The sequence below is a fragment of the Acomys russatus genome, chromosome 28 (genome assembly GCF_903995435.1).
Source record: "Acomys russatus chromosome 28, mAcoRus1.1, whole genome shotgun sequence".
Lineage (NCBI taxonomy): Eukaryota > Metazoa > Chordata > Mammalia > Rodentia > Muridae > Acomys > Acomys russatus.
In genome coordinates, this window is record NC_067164.1 from 28108159 (window position 1) to 28127300 (window position 19142).

Sequence of the window (19142 nt, forward strand, 5' to 3'; positions counted from 1 at the left end):
TTATTCAACTGTGCTACAATAAAAAAGTGCTTAGAGCCAGCCGGTGGTGGCACATGCCTTCAATGCCAGCACTTGGGAGGCAGAGGCAGGTGGATCTCTGAGTTCGAGGCCAGCCTACACAGCCAGAGCTGTAACACAGAGAAACGCGGTCTCAAAAAAACAAACCAAACCAACCAAACAAAAACAAACAAACAAACAAAAACAAAACAAAAAGTGCTTAGAAAGTACCCAAAGGCATTGTTCCTTACATACCTGGTACAAGTACAGGGATGTGTTGTGTCAGTGCCCCCGGTAATACATTTACCAGTTCAGTTAACATGTTAAAACAACACTGTCGGGTCTTTACACTCTTCTCTTTCATCTGTTTGTGCAGAGCTTTAACAATATTGGGAACCTGCAATTGTAACATACTCATTAGCTAGTTGACCTAAAGGAACTTCCTTCACATATTTAAAATGATTTAGGGGAAATGTCCGTCTTTTCAATGCAGCTCTCCAACAGGCACTATTATACAGGAACCAAGTTTAAATTGATCACATGCTGTACGTACTCTATTGTAATATTTGCTTGATAGTATCAAGAAACTATAGAGAAAAACTTCCTAACAATAAGCAAATCCTCATTGATCAGAATCATTTCCAACCAAAAATTTAAGTATACAATTTATACATAACACCAGAGAGCCGGGCGTGGTGGCGCACACCTTTAATCCTAGTACTCGGGAGGCAGAGACAGGCGGATCGCTGTGAGTTCGAGGCCAGCCTGGTCTACAAAGTGAGTCCAGGACAGCCAAGGCTACACAGAAAAACTGTCTCGAAAAATAAAAACAAACAAACAACAACAAAAACAAACAAAAAAACACCAGAGAGCAAATTACAGAAACATATCCAACAAACTAGTGTTCTTTATGAAAGACACTGCACCTCAAAGGTACAAACAGCAGGGGTAAAATTCAGACAACTGACTTAAACCTTCTAATGTTTAGGAAAACTTAAGTACAGTGTTTACTAACAATTCATAGATGTAAGAAGGCTTGACAGAGACTCTAAATACCAAAATAACAGAGTAGAAAGAGAACTCTCTCTCCAACACAGACAAATCTCATAATTAAAAATGATCTGAGAAATGTAGACAACAAAGAATTATCATAATTTCTCATGGTTCTACTAAACAGTTTCTCTATGCTCACCGTCTGTCTCTATTTCTACCTATCAATAATTTATCTATCTTCTATCATCTACATATTCATCCATCCATGTCTACCTTTATACCATCCTCTTTTATAATTAATATCCATGTTTACTTTGATGCTGTTTTGAGACAAGGTTCTCTGTGTAGCTTCGGCTATCCTGGACTTGATTTGTAGACCAGGCTGGCTTAGAACTCACAGTGATCTGCCTGCCTAACTCCTGCTGGAGTGTTGGGATTAAAGGCACATGCCACCACACCCAGCTACATGTTACTTTTATTAATAAGCTCAGTTTCAAATATTTGCATTACTTAAAAATAGGGAAGATGGCCGGGCATGGTGGTGCACGCCTTTAATCACAGCACTCGGGAGGCAGAGGCAGGCGGATCGCTGAGTTCGAGGGCAGCCTGGTCTACAAAGCAAGTCCAGGACAGCCAAGGCTACACAGAGAAGCCCTGTCTCGAAACGCACCCCCCCAAACTCTCTCTCTCTAAATATATGATAGTATTTCTTCTCTCCTAGTTTAATCTTTCAATATCTGCTTTATGGCCCATAAAATATAGACAGAAACACAGGCCTGGCAGATCATGCCTTATATCTTAGCGCCTGGGAGTAAAGACAAGAAGACTGCTGAGAGTGCAGGTCAACTTAGACTATAGTGTAAGACTATCTCAAAAAAAATCAAAGCAAAAACACACGGAATTGCCTACAGCTGCTACAGGAATTACATATAGACAGGAAAATACCCAGTATCGACACATAGTCAGCAAATGGGAGTGATGATGACTTAATGTTCAGGGCCTTAGGGAGAATAAAAAGCCAAACAAAACATGCTGTGTTAATAATAACAACACAGTCAAGCACTTATACACAGTAAACCAGACACTAAAGTACTGCCCTGGGCAGCTACTTCTAAGTAAATCCTCTTACAAATGATTAAAGGCAAGGCTTAATAAAATTACTAACTTGTCCAAGATTGTACAAATTATGAGTGAAGGCTGGCTATATGATGCCTCAGCTCTGAAATCTCTATTTATATAATTTCCTGAATCTTAGTATACTGAAATTACAACCAAAGGTTTACAAATACAAGCACTCATAACTTCGTGTTTCTCTAAATAATAGCAGCTCTCACACTTTTCCTTCAGAACAGTTTGTAAAGCAGCACTGTCAGTGGCTTTCAAAGCACAGCATACGCGCTCACTGACCTGACTCTGAAGCATTGTCAAGGGTGTTTCTCCCTGTTCCATTGCATCAGGGTCACACAGCCAACTCTGCACTGGACGAGTTTGCTTCAAAAGAGAGAGGTACGCATGAAAAACGTCTGCTTTTACATTTTCTTCACGTTCTTTAAATCTGGAGATCAGTGCAGGAGAGACTGTCTTGTAGAATTCTGGAAGCATTTCGTGCCTCGTGCTAACTACGGCATCCAGGCACTTAGCAGCTGCGCGTCTCACTTTCCAACTCATGTCATCATCATCACTGTATTCATCATCACTCCCTAAAGGGAAGGTTTAATGTTGAACAGGCTATTAATGGTATACAAAGCACATGATTTAACACAGAAAGTGGACTGGCGTCCTTAACCAGGACAATTAGTTAACCCAGCTCTACCAACTACAGCAATAGGTATTTTTTATAAAGTGGAATGCACAACAGATACCATGACTGTTTTAATTGGCTGAGCACTGTCTTGTTATGAAGGTGATGAACGTGCGGCTTGTTCACCACCTTCTCATCAATAAACTCAATGTTCAAACTCACAAATTTCTCGATTTGGTTATAGATGCACTAAAAAGAAAAGTTATGATTAATTTTATGTGAGAACAATCTTGTCATTGGTTTTTATATGTAGAGAGGTACAAGAGGTTCTCACGTAACCTCTTGTGTGGAGCAAAGACATTTCCCCCCCAACTTTTTATCAGTCTATCAGAAGAGATTGGACATAAAATGCTCACCATTTAAAACCAGATTACCGCCACTTGCCACACCTACAGCAGGAGTGCAACAGCCCAGTCACAGATGGCTGGCCACTAAGTTAATGGGACAGCAGCCAAGGTGGGCAGAGCCACAAGAGGGGAAAAAGAAAAATATAAATCAGGGAAATAACTCCTTAGTGCTAGACTAGGTAAATGGGGGACAATAGGACTTTAATGGTTTGTATTTCAATTAGCATAGTATCAGCCAGCTAGACCTCAGAAAATTCTAGGAAACAAAATTTCCAATCTCCAAATGATTTAATGACATTTATTTTTACTATATTAATAGGAAAATTTAACCAAATGCTCATAAAATATGTGTCAAACTAATTTAACAATACCTATTTAAAAATTACAAGGTACTGCCAAGATAGATTTATTTAATAGAAAATAAACCAAATTCTGTCTCACATCAACCATCATGGAACTTGCACCCTAGAAATACATGCTTAGTAGAAAACTAGTCACTTAAGTTACAATGCCATGTTGAGAGATACTATTATTATATTTAGTCCATCTGACTTTAAAGCAGCTGAGTGCCTTGGGTTATTTAGTATAATAAACACCAACTTAAAAGCTAAAACATACATTTCACTCCTAAAATTTCTCTTCACTAATATAACATGTTTCCCACATGACCGCAATGGGTTAAGCATTACCCTAGACACCACACTGAAAGCAAGGTTATGTTTTCTGGTCTTCATGAAGACTGTATTCTAACAGGTGGAAGATAATCAATTACAAAATGCCTGAAATGATTAAGCGTGTTAAAATAAAAATGCTAACTAAAGGGGTATAAGGTTATGCCAAGTGAGGGACGACTCTGGGGTGTGAGGGATGAAAGAGTTATTCTAGGATAGAAATGACTAAAGAAGCAGGTTCTGAATGGCTAGAGAAAGGGCGAGGATCAGATGCTTTAGCTATGCAATCAGTAACATCAACTAAACCGAGAAGTATGAACCCAGATTTGCAGGAAAAGTATATAGTTGAGCTATATTAATACTGATAACAAACTCAGACGACTAGGCGAGATGCACAGAAAAATCTAAGATAAGTACAAGGATTCAGACTCATCTACATTTAGTGGTTGGATATTAGCAAGAACCGGAACAGAAGGCACACAAGTGTGTGTCCTGGTCCCTTGGTGCTAAATGAGAGAGTAAGTAAAACTTAAACATTTGAAAGCTTGTTCGTCACTGGGCTGCATTCAAGACAGAAGGGGAAGAAATGAACTTAATAGACAGAGACAATGGACAGGACCTGCTGGAGGAGTAGGTGGAGTTGGGCTTCTGTGTGTGTATTTGATTTTTAGATCAGTTAAATTACAGAGTTTATAAGAAAGTCATCTTTTTGTTGATGGTCTGCTACACTGTCTATTCAGATCCTGAGATATGTTGCAATCCTGACATGGATACTATCATTTCTATGAAAAATCTCCTATATCAACATTTTTTAAACAGTGCTCCCCAATTATCTGATTGGTTAATAAAGAAGCTGACTTAGCCAATAAGGAGGGAGAGGAAAAGAAGGTGGGGCTTCTGTTCCCAGTCTAGGGATCCAGGAAGAAGGAAGAGAGAGGAAGGGGCAGACACTAGAAGTTCACTCTGAGAGCAGAGTTACAGCAGAAGGTTAAGGCAAGACTGAGATGGCGAGTAACAGGACTAACCTAACTGGGATAGAATAGATGAGTATCTGCCCAGTTATAGAGCTTAAAGTTTATTAAATAAATCCAAAATGGTCTGTGCCATTAATTGGGAGCTGGGGCGGGTAGCAGAAAAAGTCCCAATTATTTTAAGAGTTATAAGCCCACACAATCAAACTAAAAAGCACTATAAGAATATCAGGAAGCCCACCAAACCATATACTTGGTAATCTGCTCATTTAAACATACTTACTAGAATTCTTCCACTCGCTATGCCTTTGAAGCATTACCACAAACCAGTGTGACTTCAATCACATAAGTCACAGAAACGTTTACATTATTCATGAACATTAAGCAGGGCCTCATACAGTAGTTAGGACTTGATTTTTCAGTATCAAGCAAACAACTCTAAATTTGTGTATATTTAGATTCATTTTTTAGTAACAATAATTTATCTTGCACAATTGCTTTATTAAAAAAAAAAACAAAAACAAAAAACAAAAACCAGAGACTGGGCCGGGAATGTAAAGAGTAGAATGGTTACCCACCCCCATGCCTAGCACTCTGGGCTGAGCACCACAAAGGAAAAAGACAGATCCTAAGGAACCAGGCTGTGCTACAGCTTTTAGCTAAGAACCCTCTTTCCACCCTCACACCGGCTCCTTCTGTGAAACACGACAGATAGGTTACTCTCGTGTGATTTGAAGTACCTTGATCATCATCATCGCCTCCATCAGCATCCATAGCATTTTCATCTTCATCTTCATCATCATAATTATAATTTGGATCATAGGTAAGATATTTTAGACAAATGTTTATAATGGTAGAAACATGAGGATAAACTTCCTTAGGGCACCTAAATATAAAGGTAAGAGCTACTTTAAAACACACACACACACACAAACTGTACTTTTCTCCCTGCTTCAGTTACTAGCAATAATAGCAAGTGGTTTCTTACCATTTAAAATTTTGTCCCATGAACTTCATGTTTGAAAAGATTTGTCTTTTAAACAATTTAACTGTAGGATGTACATCCCCGCACATGTAATAATACATAGATTAACTGTATGGTTCAAGTGAGAACAGTACACAGATTCCTAGGCTACCACCAATTGTAAAAATAGTAGTGAAAAAAGTCACTTTAGCACGGTCTTCTCTCACTGTATGCTAAGAATTATAAAAACGCACACATGCCCACAGAATCAAGATTACAGGACTCTTCATAAACTGGACAGAAATGAACCTCAACATTTGCAAATTTCAAAACTCAGCACGTGCAGAGAACCTGGATTCAATCTCACCCCGCCTATTAATTCCAGTTCCAGGGCACCTGATGCTTTCTTCTTGCACATGCATGGTACAGACATGCACACCGTCCAAACACCAATATACATTAAATTTTACAGTGGCATGACTGTACCCATGTTCCCCTAAACCATTAGGTAAAAGGGGAAAGCCCAGACCAAACCCAGTTAGAGTCAAGACACCAAACAGATTATATTAGCCAAAGGCAAACATTCAGCCAATATTGATTTCACATAATTTTTATTTTATTAAGACTTAGAAGGGGCTGAAGAGACAGCTCAGAGGTTAAGAGCACACTGCCTGCTCTCCCAAAGGTCCTTAGTTCAATTCCCAGCAACCCCATTGTGGCTCACAACCATCTATAGTGAGATCTGATGCCCTCTTCTGGCTTGCAGGTGTACACACAGGAAAAACACTGTATACTTTCTTTTTTTTGGGGGGGGAGGGGGTGTTGAGACAGGGTTTCTGTGTAGCCTTGGCTGTTCTGGACTCATTTTGTAGACCAGGCTGGCCTCGAACACACAGTAATCCGCCTGCCTCTGCCTCCCAAGTGCTGGGATTAAAGGGGTGCGCCACCACTGCCCAGCTCCAACACTGTATACTTAATATATAAATAAATCTTTAAAAAAAAAAAAAAAAAAGAAAGACTTACTTAACATTTTCAAAGTAAATGAGGCTACCAGACTTTGTAACAATAAAAGATGACATTTGCTACAAATATTTTATTAGCCATCAAGTACTACTTAATAAACAAAAACAATACATCTGAAATCCCATATGCTGTTTCTCTTTGCTTACCTAATCTCAGTAACTATTCTATTCCTAATGAAAAAAATTAAAAAGATCTCTAAAACCTACCTTCTCACAAATGATTCAAAAGCTTGAATGCAGTATTCTCTCAATTCATCATCATCTACGTTACAAAATTTTACCACCAAAGGAATTATCTTCTCCAGGTATTCACCTAGGAAAAGCACACTGCTTCTTAAAACCACACTTAAAACATTTTTAAGAAGTTTTAGGGGGCCAGTCAGAGGGCTCAGATGGTCCATGCACCTGCAGCACAAGCCTGCAGGCCTGAGTTTTATCCCCCAAACCCGTGTACAAGACAGAACTGACTAGAGTTGCTCTTTGACCTACACACGCACATTGTGTCACACATACACACAGACATCATGCACAAACAAGACACATATATTGTTGAAAAAACGGCACAACTTTGAAGCATTGAAAAATGTCTTACCTATTCTATGGCCAGCTTGCCTACTAATAGCAGCAATGCATTGTATGTAGGTCCTTGTTGTTGACATGGAGTCATTTTTGGACAACTCTGACAACAGGTGTTCAATGAGGTCTACAAAAACTATATTTCCACAGCTCATGACCAGATGGCCGAGAGCAATGATGGTTCTTTTCCTCACTGCAAGTCTAGGACTGGTCAGCTGGGGAAGTAGACAGGTCAGAATTGAAGGGTGGAAATTAACAAGAAGTCCTCCTTGCCTTAAAAAAAAAAAGAAAAAAGAAAAGAAAAGAAGGGGGGGGGGGGAAGGATAAGAGAGAAAGAAAAAAAGAAACAGAAGAATACAAATAAATTCAACATGCCAGACAGACTCTGAACTCACTATATATATTTAGAGTACAAGTTAGGTTGAGATAAATCTGAACTGGTAATGAAAAAAAAGCTGAATTCTCACTGTCCCTATCTACAATGCCAGTGCCAGTAAGCAAATCACATGTGGGACAATACACCTGTCTGGGTTATCACTGTTCATCAATTAAACCTACATTTCCACCCACCTCAGCAGAACTCCAACCTACCAAAGAACTTCCTGCTACCTTTCCGTGTTCTGGAAAGAGGTTTTCCACACGTCCCCTTCACCACTCTTGAATGTATGCATTCTACATGTCAGCACACTAGTCACACTGTTCTTCAAACTCCACCATTTCCATAAAAAGCTTCGTTGGATACAGTCCCACTTAATCTTAACTCTCTCTGGCCTTTCAGCCATTTCCAACCTTACCTCCTGGAGTAAACATTTATGTATTCTGTCCTGTGTGTCAGGGTGATAACAGCCCTCGCTACATGTGTTTACAGTGGACATAATTTTCTATATCAGAACTCTCAACTATTTTTAAGCCAAACCAAGTTAACTATGAACAGTAATCACAAATAACAAAGACCTATTATTAGAAAAAGCATAGACTAAACTGCCTAAGCCTACCTGCCTTAGAAAGTAGGAAAGCAGCAAGTAAATAAAATCCAACCCACCCCAAACATGCAGTGTAAACAAGGATGCAGATGCTAAAGGTTATTATTGTTTAACTGCAGACCTGTGACTTCCACTAACGCACCTCCTTACTTCAGCAGAGTAACTGAACTCAGAACACAAGAATGACAGAACATCTGTGACACATAAGTATACCTTACATCTCCTTAACCAAAGAAAAATATTAATAATGCACATAAGATTTATAATACATATAATATACAAAATAAATGAATAGTTACCTGCTCAACATGTCAGCCATAATATCCAAGGCTTCTAGCTGAACAGAAACATCTTCTTGCTTCGCTATCGCACTGGTAAGGCGTCCAGTAATCTTTTTACATACATTAGCAGCTAATGCAGACCCTGCAAGATGAGTTAAAAAAAAGAATCAAAGTGTGTTAAAGTCATATCCACACTAGTTACCAAATATTCAACGGGCCAAACTTGTTAAAGATCCTTAAAAGATCCTTGCTAAGAAGACAGTTAAAAATACTAGCTCTAACCAAGAATCAGAAGTAATAGTCGTGAACTCACTATTCAGATTTTGCCTGGCAACTACTAACTGAATGCTGGCTATGAGGCCTGTATGTAGTATATGTGTGGCAAACAAATCTCCAGATGGAAAAGCATCAAAGTTTTCTGTTCTTGAGTTTTCTATAGCCTTTAAGTTCTGGTGCATTTGTACTTCAATGCTTAAATATCTTCTTTTTCTTTTCTTTCTTTCTTTTTTTTAAGATTTATTTATTATTTATACAGTAGTCTACCTGCATGTGCCTGCACACCAGAAGAGGGCACCAGATCTCATTACAGATGGGTGTGAGGCACCATGTGGTTGCTGGGAATTGAACTCAGGACCTTTGGAAGAACAGACAGTGCTCTTAAGCTCTGAGCCATCTCTCCAGCCCTTATTTTTTTCTTTTAAAGAAAGTATAAACTCCAACGCAATCACTTCACCAAATGGAGATGGAGTGTATGTGCGCGCGGACGCACACATGCACACACGTTCGTCAGTGGTTAAAAAGAAATCTTGTTAAAACCAACATCCATGACAGGAAAAAAAAAAAAAAAAAAAAAAAAAAAAAAAACAAAACAAAAAAAAACATTATGTAAACGTGTAAGAGTTGTAAGGAAGGGACCTCAGAACTGACAAGACTATGGCTTCTTAAAGTAAAGCAGCACTGGTGTGCTCTGGCAGAAAAAGCACCAGTTTGAGATGGAAAGAATTGTTTTCGTTCTTGGGGTCTAGAGATGGAACCCAGGGCCTCATGCACAGTAAGCATGCTCTGCCACTAAGTCACATTCAGAACCTTCCAATAGTGTTTGAATATTTATTCAACCAATACGTTAAAACAGGATGTGGATGGTAACTTAATCTCTATAAAGTTCAACTGCATGATGTTTAGACTCAGAGAAGCACTGTAGTCAAGACCAATTCCAGATTTACATTACCTAGATAATTCTGGCAGAGGCCAGAAACTAATCACCAACTTCATTAATTATTAAATTATCAAGTAACTGAAATGAGCTCAAGCTTAATTGAAGCTACTAGTAAATTGCTTTGATGAAAACCTGTATCAAACCTGGAATTACAAAGTAACCAGAACTTGATATTGGCTTTTATCTTTCTCCCACTGCAGAGGCTGCACGGCTAGTGATTCTCTCTCTCACTTGCAGCTGTGGAACATGCAACACAGCTTTCAAAAAGGACACTTGGTACATTTAACTTCCATTTGCTTAAGTTATATTTGTATCAAAAAAAAATAAGGTTTCAAATAACATCTATGCATTGCAACACAGGGAGGACTCATCTCCATGCAGAAAGAAAATAAGAAAAATGTTCTTGCTTACCACTGGAAGCTGGAGGAAGTTCTCCAATTACTGTTTTAAGGCCAATACTGGAAATATCTCGAAGCTGCTCCTTATCAGAAAGCATGTTGGTGCAGAGGGTGTCTACAATTGTCTCTACTTGGTACTCTTTCACTTTACTTACTAAAGGGCCAAGACTGCAACAGAAAGAAGGAAATTCTGTTAGCATCTATATAAATGCAAAAATAAACAGAAAAGGTAAGTAGCACTATTAATGTTGCCTAGTAACTGTCAATTTAACCATGGGAGCCTGTATCATAAATGATACACAAATAAGGATAAAGGAGAACTGGCTCGTACAACTCCTTGTCATTAGTTTTTCTTTCCCCCACTGACTTCTAGCACCATAACAAGAAACTGACCATGACTTCCATCCTGCATGCTAACCCTTCAAACACATAAACAGCTCTAACAGGCATTTGCTCCTTACAAGTCTACCTTTAATTTCTTGTCTAGATTTTAGGAGCATAATAAAAATCTCTAGTCACATTATGTGTTCCCAAAGCACACTGCATACCTTCAGCTTTCTACTGTTACGATTCTGTAACTCTTGCTAGGGAAGCCTTCCAGGAGGATGAAAACCCTTCCTGTATGTCCTGCCCAAACACTGCAGCACATAGCAGGCATGATCACTATATGAATATTCATCAAGAAACCACTATTACTCCAGATTCCTGATGAAGAGGGTATGGCCCATAAATAATAGAGAACTTACTATCAAAGCTGGTGAGGTTAAAAAAAAAAAAACTCACCTGACTATGAAATATAAAAAGGCACTATTTGACAGCTTCCTAATACTTTCACTCAATACTCTCCTTCATCGGGGCAGACTTAACCCATTATAAGTCAGATTTTTGTTGTTGTTTTGCTTTCTCCCCGAATCAGGGTTTCTCTCTGTAGCCTTGGCTGGCCTGGACTCAGAGATTTGCCTGCCTCTGCCTCCCAAGTAAGACAACCATGTCTAATGGAGAGAAAGACCAGAAACTAAAATAAATAGAGTGTATACTGAAATAAATGACAGAAAATGAGGCCAGAGAGACAGGTCAGCTTGCTAGATGCATGCACATATACTCATTGCAAAATACAAAATAATACAAATACAAAATAAAACAGCAAAACATTTCATGTTAGCAATAAAGAGCATTAACAATTTATATCCTTGAAGATAATGAAGAGTACTATTTTGTATTTAATTGTTTTTCCTTTTTTGAGATTAAAATTTAGATTTCTTTGTGCAGCTTTACATTCAGTATGCTGTTGGAACACATGTTATGTGTCCTCTGGATAATTACTTATATACTTATAAAAACATGAGAACCCAGTCCACAGTAGCAACTTGAACCTTTCAGGTAATAGACTGTCTTAGGACATCTCCTCCCCCCATCACTTCAAGAACCACTGCTTAAGTAACCAAAAGGAGCAGTGTGGGTGGGACTCAAACACAAGAAACAAGAAAAACAACTATCCAAATCCAACTTGATAAATATTCAAGATAAACATTAATAAAGACTCCTGTACTATTTAACAGCCAAACAGCAGAAAGCTGTAACTCAAAACGTGTACACCTAATCACTGGCAGAAGTAGCCAAATATAATTCAGGGTCCCAGCACCCTCTTCAGCAAAGCCTTGGCCTTGCTTCCATTTTGCTGGGCATGCAAGCAAACCCAAGCATAAGTAAGAATTCCCCCGCTCCCACCTCCTCCTGTGTTATTTCCTACCTCCTAACTTCCTCCTTCTTGTGTTGGCTATAATCCCCACTTGGTCTTTTATTCATAGGTGAATCCCATCTCTCCCCCTACTGCAATCATCTTGACACTTATCACAACTGACTGCTGAGTCTGAATAAAGGCTTCCTCATTGTTTAAACAAATATTAGTAATTTCATCTTTAATAGCATACACTTTAAAAATGCATGCAACGAAAATTGATAATACTAAAGAGAAAGGACAAACCAGAATCACAGCTGGAAATCTTTTTTGTTTGCTTGGTTGGTTTGGTTTTTCAAGACAGAGTTTCTCTGTGTAGCCCTGGCTGTCCTGGACTAGCTTTGTGGACCAGGCTGGCCTTGAACTCGCAGTGATCCCCATGCCTTTGCCTCCTGAGTGCTGGGATTAAAGGCGTGCACTACCATGCCTGGCCCAAAATCCAGTTTTTTGTAGTTGTTGTTGTTTTTCAGACAGGGTTTCTCTGTGTAGCCTTGACTGTCTTGGACTCGCTATGTAGACCAGGCTGGCCTCGAACTCAGCAATCCGCCTGCCACTGCCTCCTGAGTGCTGGGATTACAGGTGTGCACCACCAGGCCCGGCCACAGTTGGAAATCTTAAGATCTCTCTCAGTCAACAGATTACTCAAACCAAAACACCAGAGAAGATACAAATCTAAACAATACCAGCAACTCTCTCCGTCTCCATATGCTTAGAGAACACTTAACCAGTAAGACCAACTTTCCTTTCAAATACATTTGTAAATCAACCGAGACCTACCATATGGCAGACTCACACTTTTTTTTTTTTTTTTTTGGAGACAGGGTTTCTCTGTGTAGCCTTGGCTGTCCTGGACTCACTTTGTAGACCAGGCTGGCCTCAAACTCAGAGATCTGCCTGCCTCTGTCTCCCAAGTGCTGAGAGTAAAGGCATGCGCCACCATGCCTGGCTAAGACTCACACTTTTTAAAGAGTATAGTTTCTAACTACAGTGGAAGTAAATTAAAATCATTAACAGAAACACCCCCCCTCACACATACACACACCTGGGACAGGACAACTTCCAAATTTCCTTCTAAATAATTACTGGATCAAAGAAATGAAGAAGGGGCTAGGTGATGGCTATGTTATTAAAGAGCCAGCATGAATACTCAAGTTCAGATCCCTTGCACCACTGTTAAAGCTAGCCATGGTTGTCAAATGTCTGCGATCTCTGGAGCTCATTTGCCAGGTCGCATAGTTAGGTATTCTGGCTTAAAAAGTAGGTCGGACTGGGCTGTGCAGTGGCACGGGGCCGTGGGGTCCAAAAGATGAGGTCCTCAATGCATTCTGAGGAAGATGATCGTGTTCCAGAGCTACACAGAAATGTTCGCTCCCGAGAGCAGCCTGATTTTGAGGAAATACTTAGTGCAATGTATTAGAAATACCCAAGCCGAGATCATCCAAGATGGCGTCGATTGCACACTGTGTCTGATCCTCTGAAGGAAATCCTGTCATGTGGATCATCCATGTCCTCCCACCACGGGCCAAGATGACGTTGGAGGAGGGGTTGCTATGTCCCATGGACCTCCTCTCACAGGCCAGGGCCATGCTCAGTGCAGAGAGCTGAATTGTGCAGTAGTGGATACTAGGGGCAGCACCGAGGTGGGGACTCATGGGGGATGGACCATGCGATGGAACCAAAGACTCGGAAGGCATGAAGCAACAGAGCCACAAGCTCCCCAGGACAAGAAGCTAAGCTGGGCCAACGTCATTGGTTTCTGCGAGCAACTCAAGGAAGAGGTTGAAGGGCCTCCACCTGCCACCTGCTTGATGGCCCTCAAGATGGAGAACCCACAGGAGTAGGAGACCATCTAGGCCTTGATGGCCAGCAACAATCTGGCAAACTGAAGAGGGGAACAGGAGAGCTGGCCTTGAGGATGTGGGAGGTGAGCCAGCCCTGGGTACATAGTAGCTGGTCAGCTGGCCCTGTCCTGAGGAGAGTGGGCCCTGCCCTGAAGACAGGGGAGCAGGAGAGCTGGCTGCCATGATGACACGGGAGGGGGGGAATGGGCCCTGCTCTGAGGACAAGAAAGCAGGCCCGGACCCAGGGCTCTGAGTGGATCTCCCTCCAACATCTACCCCATTTATGACCTGCTGGAACACATGAAGGGGCTAGACCTGCAAGTTCAAAGATTAAGAATCTCCTTAACACACAACAACAATGGGGTATCCGACAGCAGTCCTAGTGAGGATCTGGTAACAATAGTGTAGGCCTCCAACCAGACCCATGAACATTTGAAAGTACACATATGTGGACAAAAAGCTATACTGTGTGATACACTACAGCTTTTGTGACAAGATTTTTTGTGTGTCTGTTTGATTTTAAGTGGGGGAGGAGAGAGACTTTGGTGTATCACATGTAAATCAGACATTCAATAAAAGTAATAAAAAAAAAAAGATTGCAAATAAATGTTAGGAGAGTCCACAAGAAAAAAAAAAAAGTGGAAGCTGGATGTCTGTGAGCTCCAGGCCTGCCAGAATATATGAATTTTATGCCTCTATGTGTTTTGTCTAGAAAAGAAGTCAAAGCTGGGCATGGTGGTGCATGCCTTTAATGCCAGAACTCAGGAGGCAGAGGGACTGTTGTGAGCTACCATGTGCTTGCCGGGATTTGAAGTCAGGACTTCTGGAAAAACAGGCAGTGCTCGTAACTGCTGAGCCATCTCTTTCCAGCCCCATGATTTAGTTATTTTTATATTTATGGGTGTTCTGCCTGCATGTATGTAAGTAAGGTCAGAAGAACGTGCCCTATCCCCTGGAACTAGAGAAGTACACCACCGTGTGCACTGGGGATCAAACCTGAACCCTTAGGAAAAAGAGCCAGTGTTCCTCTTAAGGATGAAACAATCTCTCCTGCTCCTTCTAACACATATATTTGTATTCTTGCAAAATGCTCTGCCTTATGACAATAGTAGAAAATAAACATTTTTTTATAGGCAAAAAGAGAAATAGCTCCTAAATATAAATTAATGGTATACCTAAACAACAAGTGGAAACTTGAATGGTTGAAGCAAATACAACTAAGTACAAGATAAAAATTCAGTTGTCAGCTGGGTGGTGGCAGCAGTAGCAGAACATACCTTTAATTCCAGCACTTGGGAGGCAGGGGCAGGAGGAGATCTGTGAGTTCGAGGCCAACCTAGTCTACACAGGGCGTCCCAGGACAGCCAGAGCTGTTATACAGAGAAACCCTGTCTTGCTAAGTTGCCTAGGTAGGTCTTGGGTTTGGAGATCGTCTTCCTTAAACCTGAGTACCTGAATTACATGCAGGTCTTAAATTGGTTCAAAAAGAACTTAGCGAGAACTCAAAGTTTATATGCTAAGAGTAATAAATAGAACTGCCAAGATCCTAAGTAGTAAAAGGTGCTCACTAGATACACACTAAATGAGCTGTTATCTGCGGTTTACTCCTCCTCTTCTTTCTTTCTCATGTCCCACTTTGAGAAAGGAGCTCCTTAATAACCCTTACTAGTCTTGAATGTGTAATGCTTCTGCCTCGTGTCTTTATTGCTATCATTTTTTAAGATTTAAGTTTTGTCTTTCACTGAATCTCTGGTCTTAAATGTCACCTTAAGCCGGGCGTGGTGGCGCACGCCTTTAATCCCAGCACTCAGGAGGCAGAGGCAGGCGGATCGCTGTGAGTTTGAGGCCAGCCTGGTCTACAGAGTCCAGGATGGCCAAGGCTACACAGAGAAACCCTGTCTCAAAAAACAAAACAAAACAACAACAAAAAATTCACCTTAACTAGAGTAGAGCTTTCAAACAGACCAAAAATGAAACGAAGCAAACAAATAAGCCAGGCTGGCAATGTCACACAAGTTTAAAACACACTGTTTCTTGATTTCTCTACACACACTACCAAATAGTTAAATAATCTCATGAAAGGCTACACTACAACTTAGATTCTGTAATAGAAATAGCCTGGGCCAGGTGTGGTGGCGCACGCCTTTAATCCCAGCACTCGGAAGGCAGAAGCAGGTGGATCGCTGTGAGTTCGAGGCCAATCTGATCTATAAAGTAAGTCTGGGACAGCCATGACTACACAGAGGAAACCCTGTCTGGAAAAACAAAAAAGAAATAGCCTGTATTAGTCACATGCAATCACTTAGCACTTAACCTAAAAATTCCAGAAGAAACTTTCTAGAAAAGGAAGACAGCATCAGACTTAAGACATCGGATTTTAAAGCACGAGCATGCACAACTTACCACTTGACAGCTAAGTTCTGCACTTCGCCATTTTTATCTTCCAGCAACTTCAAAATCATTTTCACTACTTTCCTTTCACTATCATCATCCAACTTGATGGAATCTTTCTGTAGTTCTGTCATCAAATCATTTGTAGCCATAAACCTATTAAAATTTAAAAACTTGTTAATCAAAAGAATTTAAAGCATTAAAACACTGATTCCCCCCCCCCATAGTTAGTGGTTTCATTTTACAAAAGGAACATAGTAAAGTATATTATAAAAACTACCTAAAGCAGCATAAATTTAAATGCTACAAAGAGAAAAAAGAATATATTTTAAAAATCAGTATTTTCAAATAGGCACTTTAATTTTTATTTATTTACTTACTTATTGTTTTTCGAGACAAGGTTTCTCTGTGTAACCTTGGCTGTCCTAGACTCACTTTGTAGACCAGGCTGGCATCAAACTCAGAGATCCACCTGCCTCTGCCTCCCAACTGATGGGATTACAGGCGTGCAGCACCACGCCCAGCTTTCAAATACGCACTTTAATGCTTTCCTATATATGAATGGTTTGCCTGAGTTCACGTGTGCGCCCTACATGTGTGCCTATTGGGTCCCCTGGAATTGGAGTTATACATAGTTGTGAGTCATGTGGTACAGGGAATGGAAACCAGATCCTTTGCAAGAACACATAGTCTCAACTTCTGATATACCTCTTCACCCCTCAGATAGGCACTTTTGAAGTTCTAATATGCTCTTACATCAGCCACTAAACCAAAAGTACTATCCCCAGATTAATCTTGAATTTAAATTTACTAAGACTTAAGTGAATGCTTGTCCATTCTCATTAATTGTATTACTGTTTTTGCAAGGGATGGGAGGGAGTTCCATTTTTATTTACAATAATCTTAACCAAAAACACTAAGAATACATTCCTTGTATATGATGAGTGTTGAACTGGGGGAGTATATACTACAAAGTATTGAATTTCATATACAAATTACTAGTTATCACAGCATAGTATCAAAATGGTGAAGAAGTGATTCTAGAAAGTTGCTCCACCTGACATATACCTTCTTTCCCTTGAGACCAATGGCAGGGGCTGGAGAGATAGCTCAGCCATTAGCAGCACTTACTGCTCGTCCAGAAGACCTGGGTTCAATTCCTGGAACCTGTATGGCAGCTCACAACTTTTAACTCACCCTTTCTGAACTCTGTGGGCACCAGGCACGCATATAGTGCTGACATGCCTGCAGGCAAACACTTATACACATAAAAAATAATACAAAAACTTTATAAAAATAAAAACCAAAAACAAATGAAGGTTTAAAACCAGACTAAAAAAAGTCATCTATCATTTGATTTCAGATTTAATAAAAGGGTTTACTATTAAGTAAAATATAGCATGCTAGATTTCCTTCCTGTGTACAGATTAACAGAATATTATTTCAAATTAATGCTCCCTATATAAGGGGTTATCACATATAAATAAAACTCTAAGAACTGCTTAAAGCCAAAATGAACGGCTCCCCTAATTCCTTGCTCTCAACCATGAAAACAATCCAACTGAAGTTAACAAAAACTTAACATCCTTGAAAAGAAAAACAAAAAAACCCCAAGTCTCTGTTTAAACTGAAAAGCACAACTATAATAGCTATGAATAACTATACCAATAACCTGGCAATGTGGGCTATAGGCTATGTGGTGATAGCTTCAAGGCGATTTAATAAGTGATTAAGAAAAGGTAATGTTAAGAACAATTTGAAGAGTAATCAATATTCATGTAACAATGTCAGTTTTCAACTACATGATAGCATGTAATCCAATTTTTATCAAGTTCCATAAAACTGCTAAAGAAAAAAACGTATGTTCACACTGAGGCAATAGAAGACAAATTAAGACAGATACTTTTCTGAAGCTCCTTCTATTACAAAATAAAACAACAAAACTATTAAAACCAAAGTTCTGACTAATATTCGGAAATGGGAAAAAATGCCTAAGACATCAATGTGGGTATATAAATGTCTCAGTCACAGCTGTACTGCTGTGAAGAGACATAGTGCATAAGGCAACTCTTACAAGAAAAAGCATTTAACTGGGGGCTTGCTCACTTCAGGGTGTTGTGAGTCCATCATCATGGAGGAAGCGTGGCAGCATGTGTGCATGCAGCAAACACTAGAGCGCTAACTGAGAACTTCACATCCTGATCTACAGGCAGAAAGAGAGGCTGGACCTGGCATGGGCTTTTGAAACCTCAAAGCAAACCAGGGTGACACAATTGCTCCAACAAGGCCACGCCCCCTAATCCTTATGATCCTTCCAAGCAGTTCTCCCTGGTGACCAAGCATTGAAATGAGTCTATGGGGGCCATCCTTATTCAAACCACCAAAGACTTGAAGACATTTTAATCTGCTTTCCTTAAATACAGTAAGTGCTTAATAGTAGTTCACAACCCTCCTCAGGATTTAAGTAATACCAGTTGTACAGCTCAGTAACAATAATCAATATGTTATTTTAAAAAGTAGACAATCTCAAATAAGTGTTTGATGATTCTGATGGGTTCTGCTAGATGAAAGAATGGATACATTCTTGTACTCATCTTCTACTTAGTCACTGCCTATTAAGCTAGAATGCCAAGACTGAGATAAACACAAGCAAAGGGTCAATCACCCTCTGCTCTCCCTATTGATGCTCTCAGAAGGGAGTTTCCAGACAGTCTGAAGGCTGTGCATGAGCAGGCTAAAAGGCTAACCTGGAGAAGACTCTTTAGCACACTCTATGGCTCTACATGCTAAGGTAGAGATGGTGTACACGCCCAGTCTGCTTTTCTCTTTCCTCTATTGGGACAGACATAATAGACACATCTTATCCTTACAGTTTTTTCCCAAGAATGTAGTAGATTAAAATAGACACATCTTATCCTTACAGTTCTTTTTCCAAGAATGTATTAGTTTCAT

General features: G+C 39.9%; 1 protein-coding gene across 1 annotated transcript in view; it reads right to left on the minus strand.

Moving 5' to 3' along the window:
- Cand1 (cullin associated and neddylation dissociated 1) overlaps positions 1-19142 on the minus strand; it is a 39719-nt gene that overhangs the window by 10994 nt on the left and 9583 nt on the right. Inside the window, exons 2-9 of the mRNA XM_051170875.1 lie at positions 16203-16346; positions 10234-10388; positions 8625-8748; positions 7359-7615; positions 6974-7079; positions 5521-5666; positions 2398-2690; positions 253-394 (exon numbers count right to left, since the gene is read on the minus strand). Coding sequence (XP_051026832.1) covers positions 253-394; positions 2398-2690; positions 5521-5666; positions 6974-7079; positions 7359-7615; positions 8625-8748; positions 10234-10388; positions 16203-16346 — 1367 coding nt within the window. The remainder of the gene's footprint in view (positions 1-252; positions 395-2397; positions 2691-5520; positions 5667-6973; positions 7080-7358; positions 7616-8624; positions 8749-10233; positions 10389-16202; positions 16347-19142) is intronic.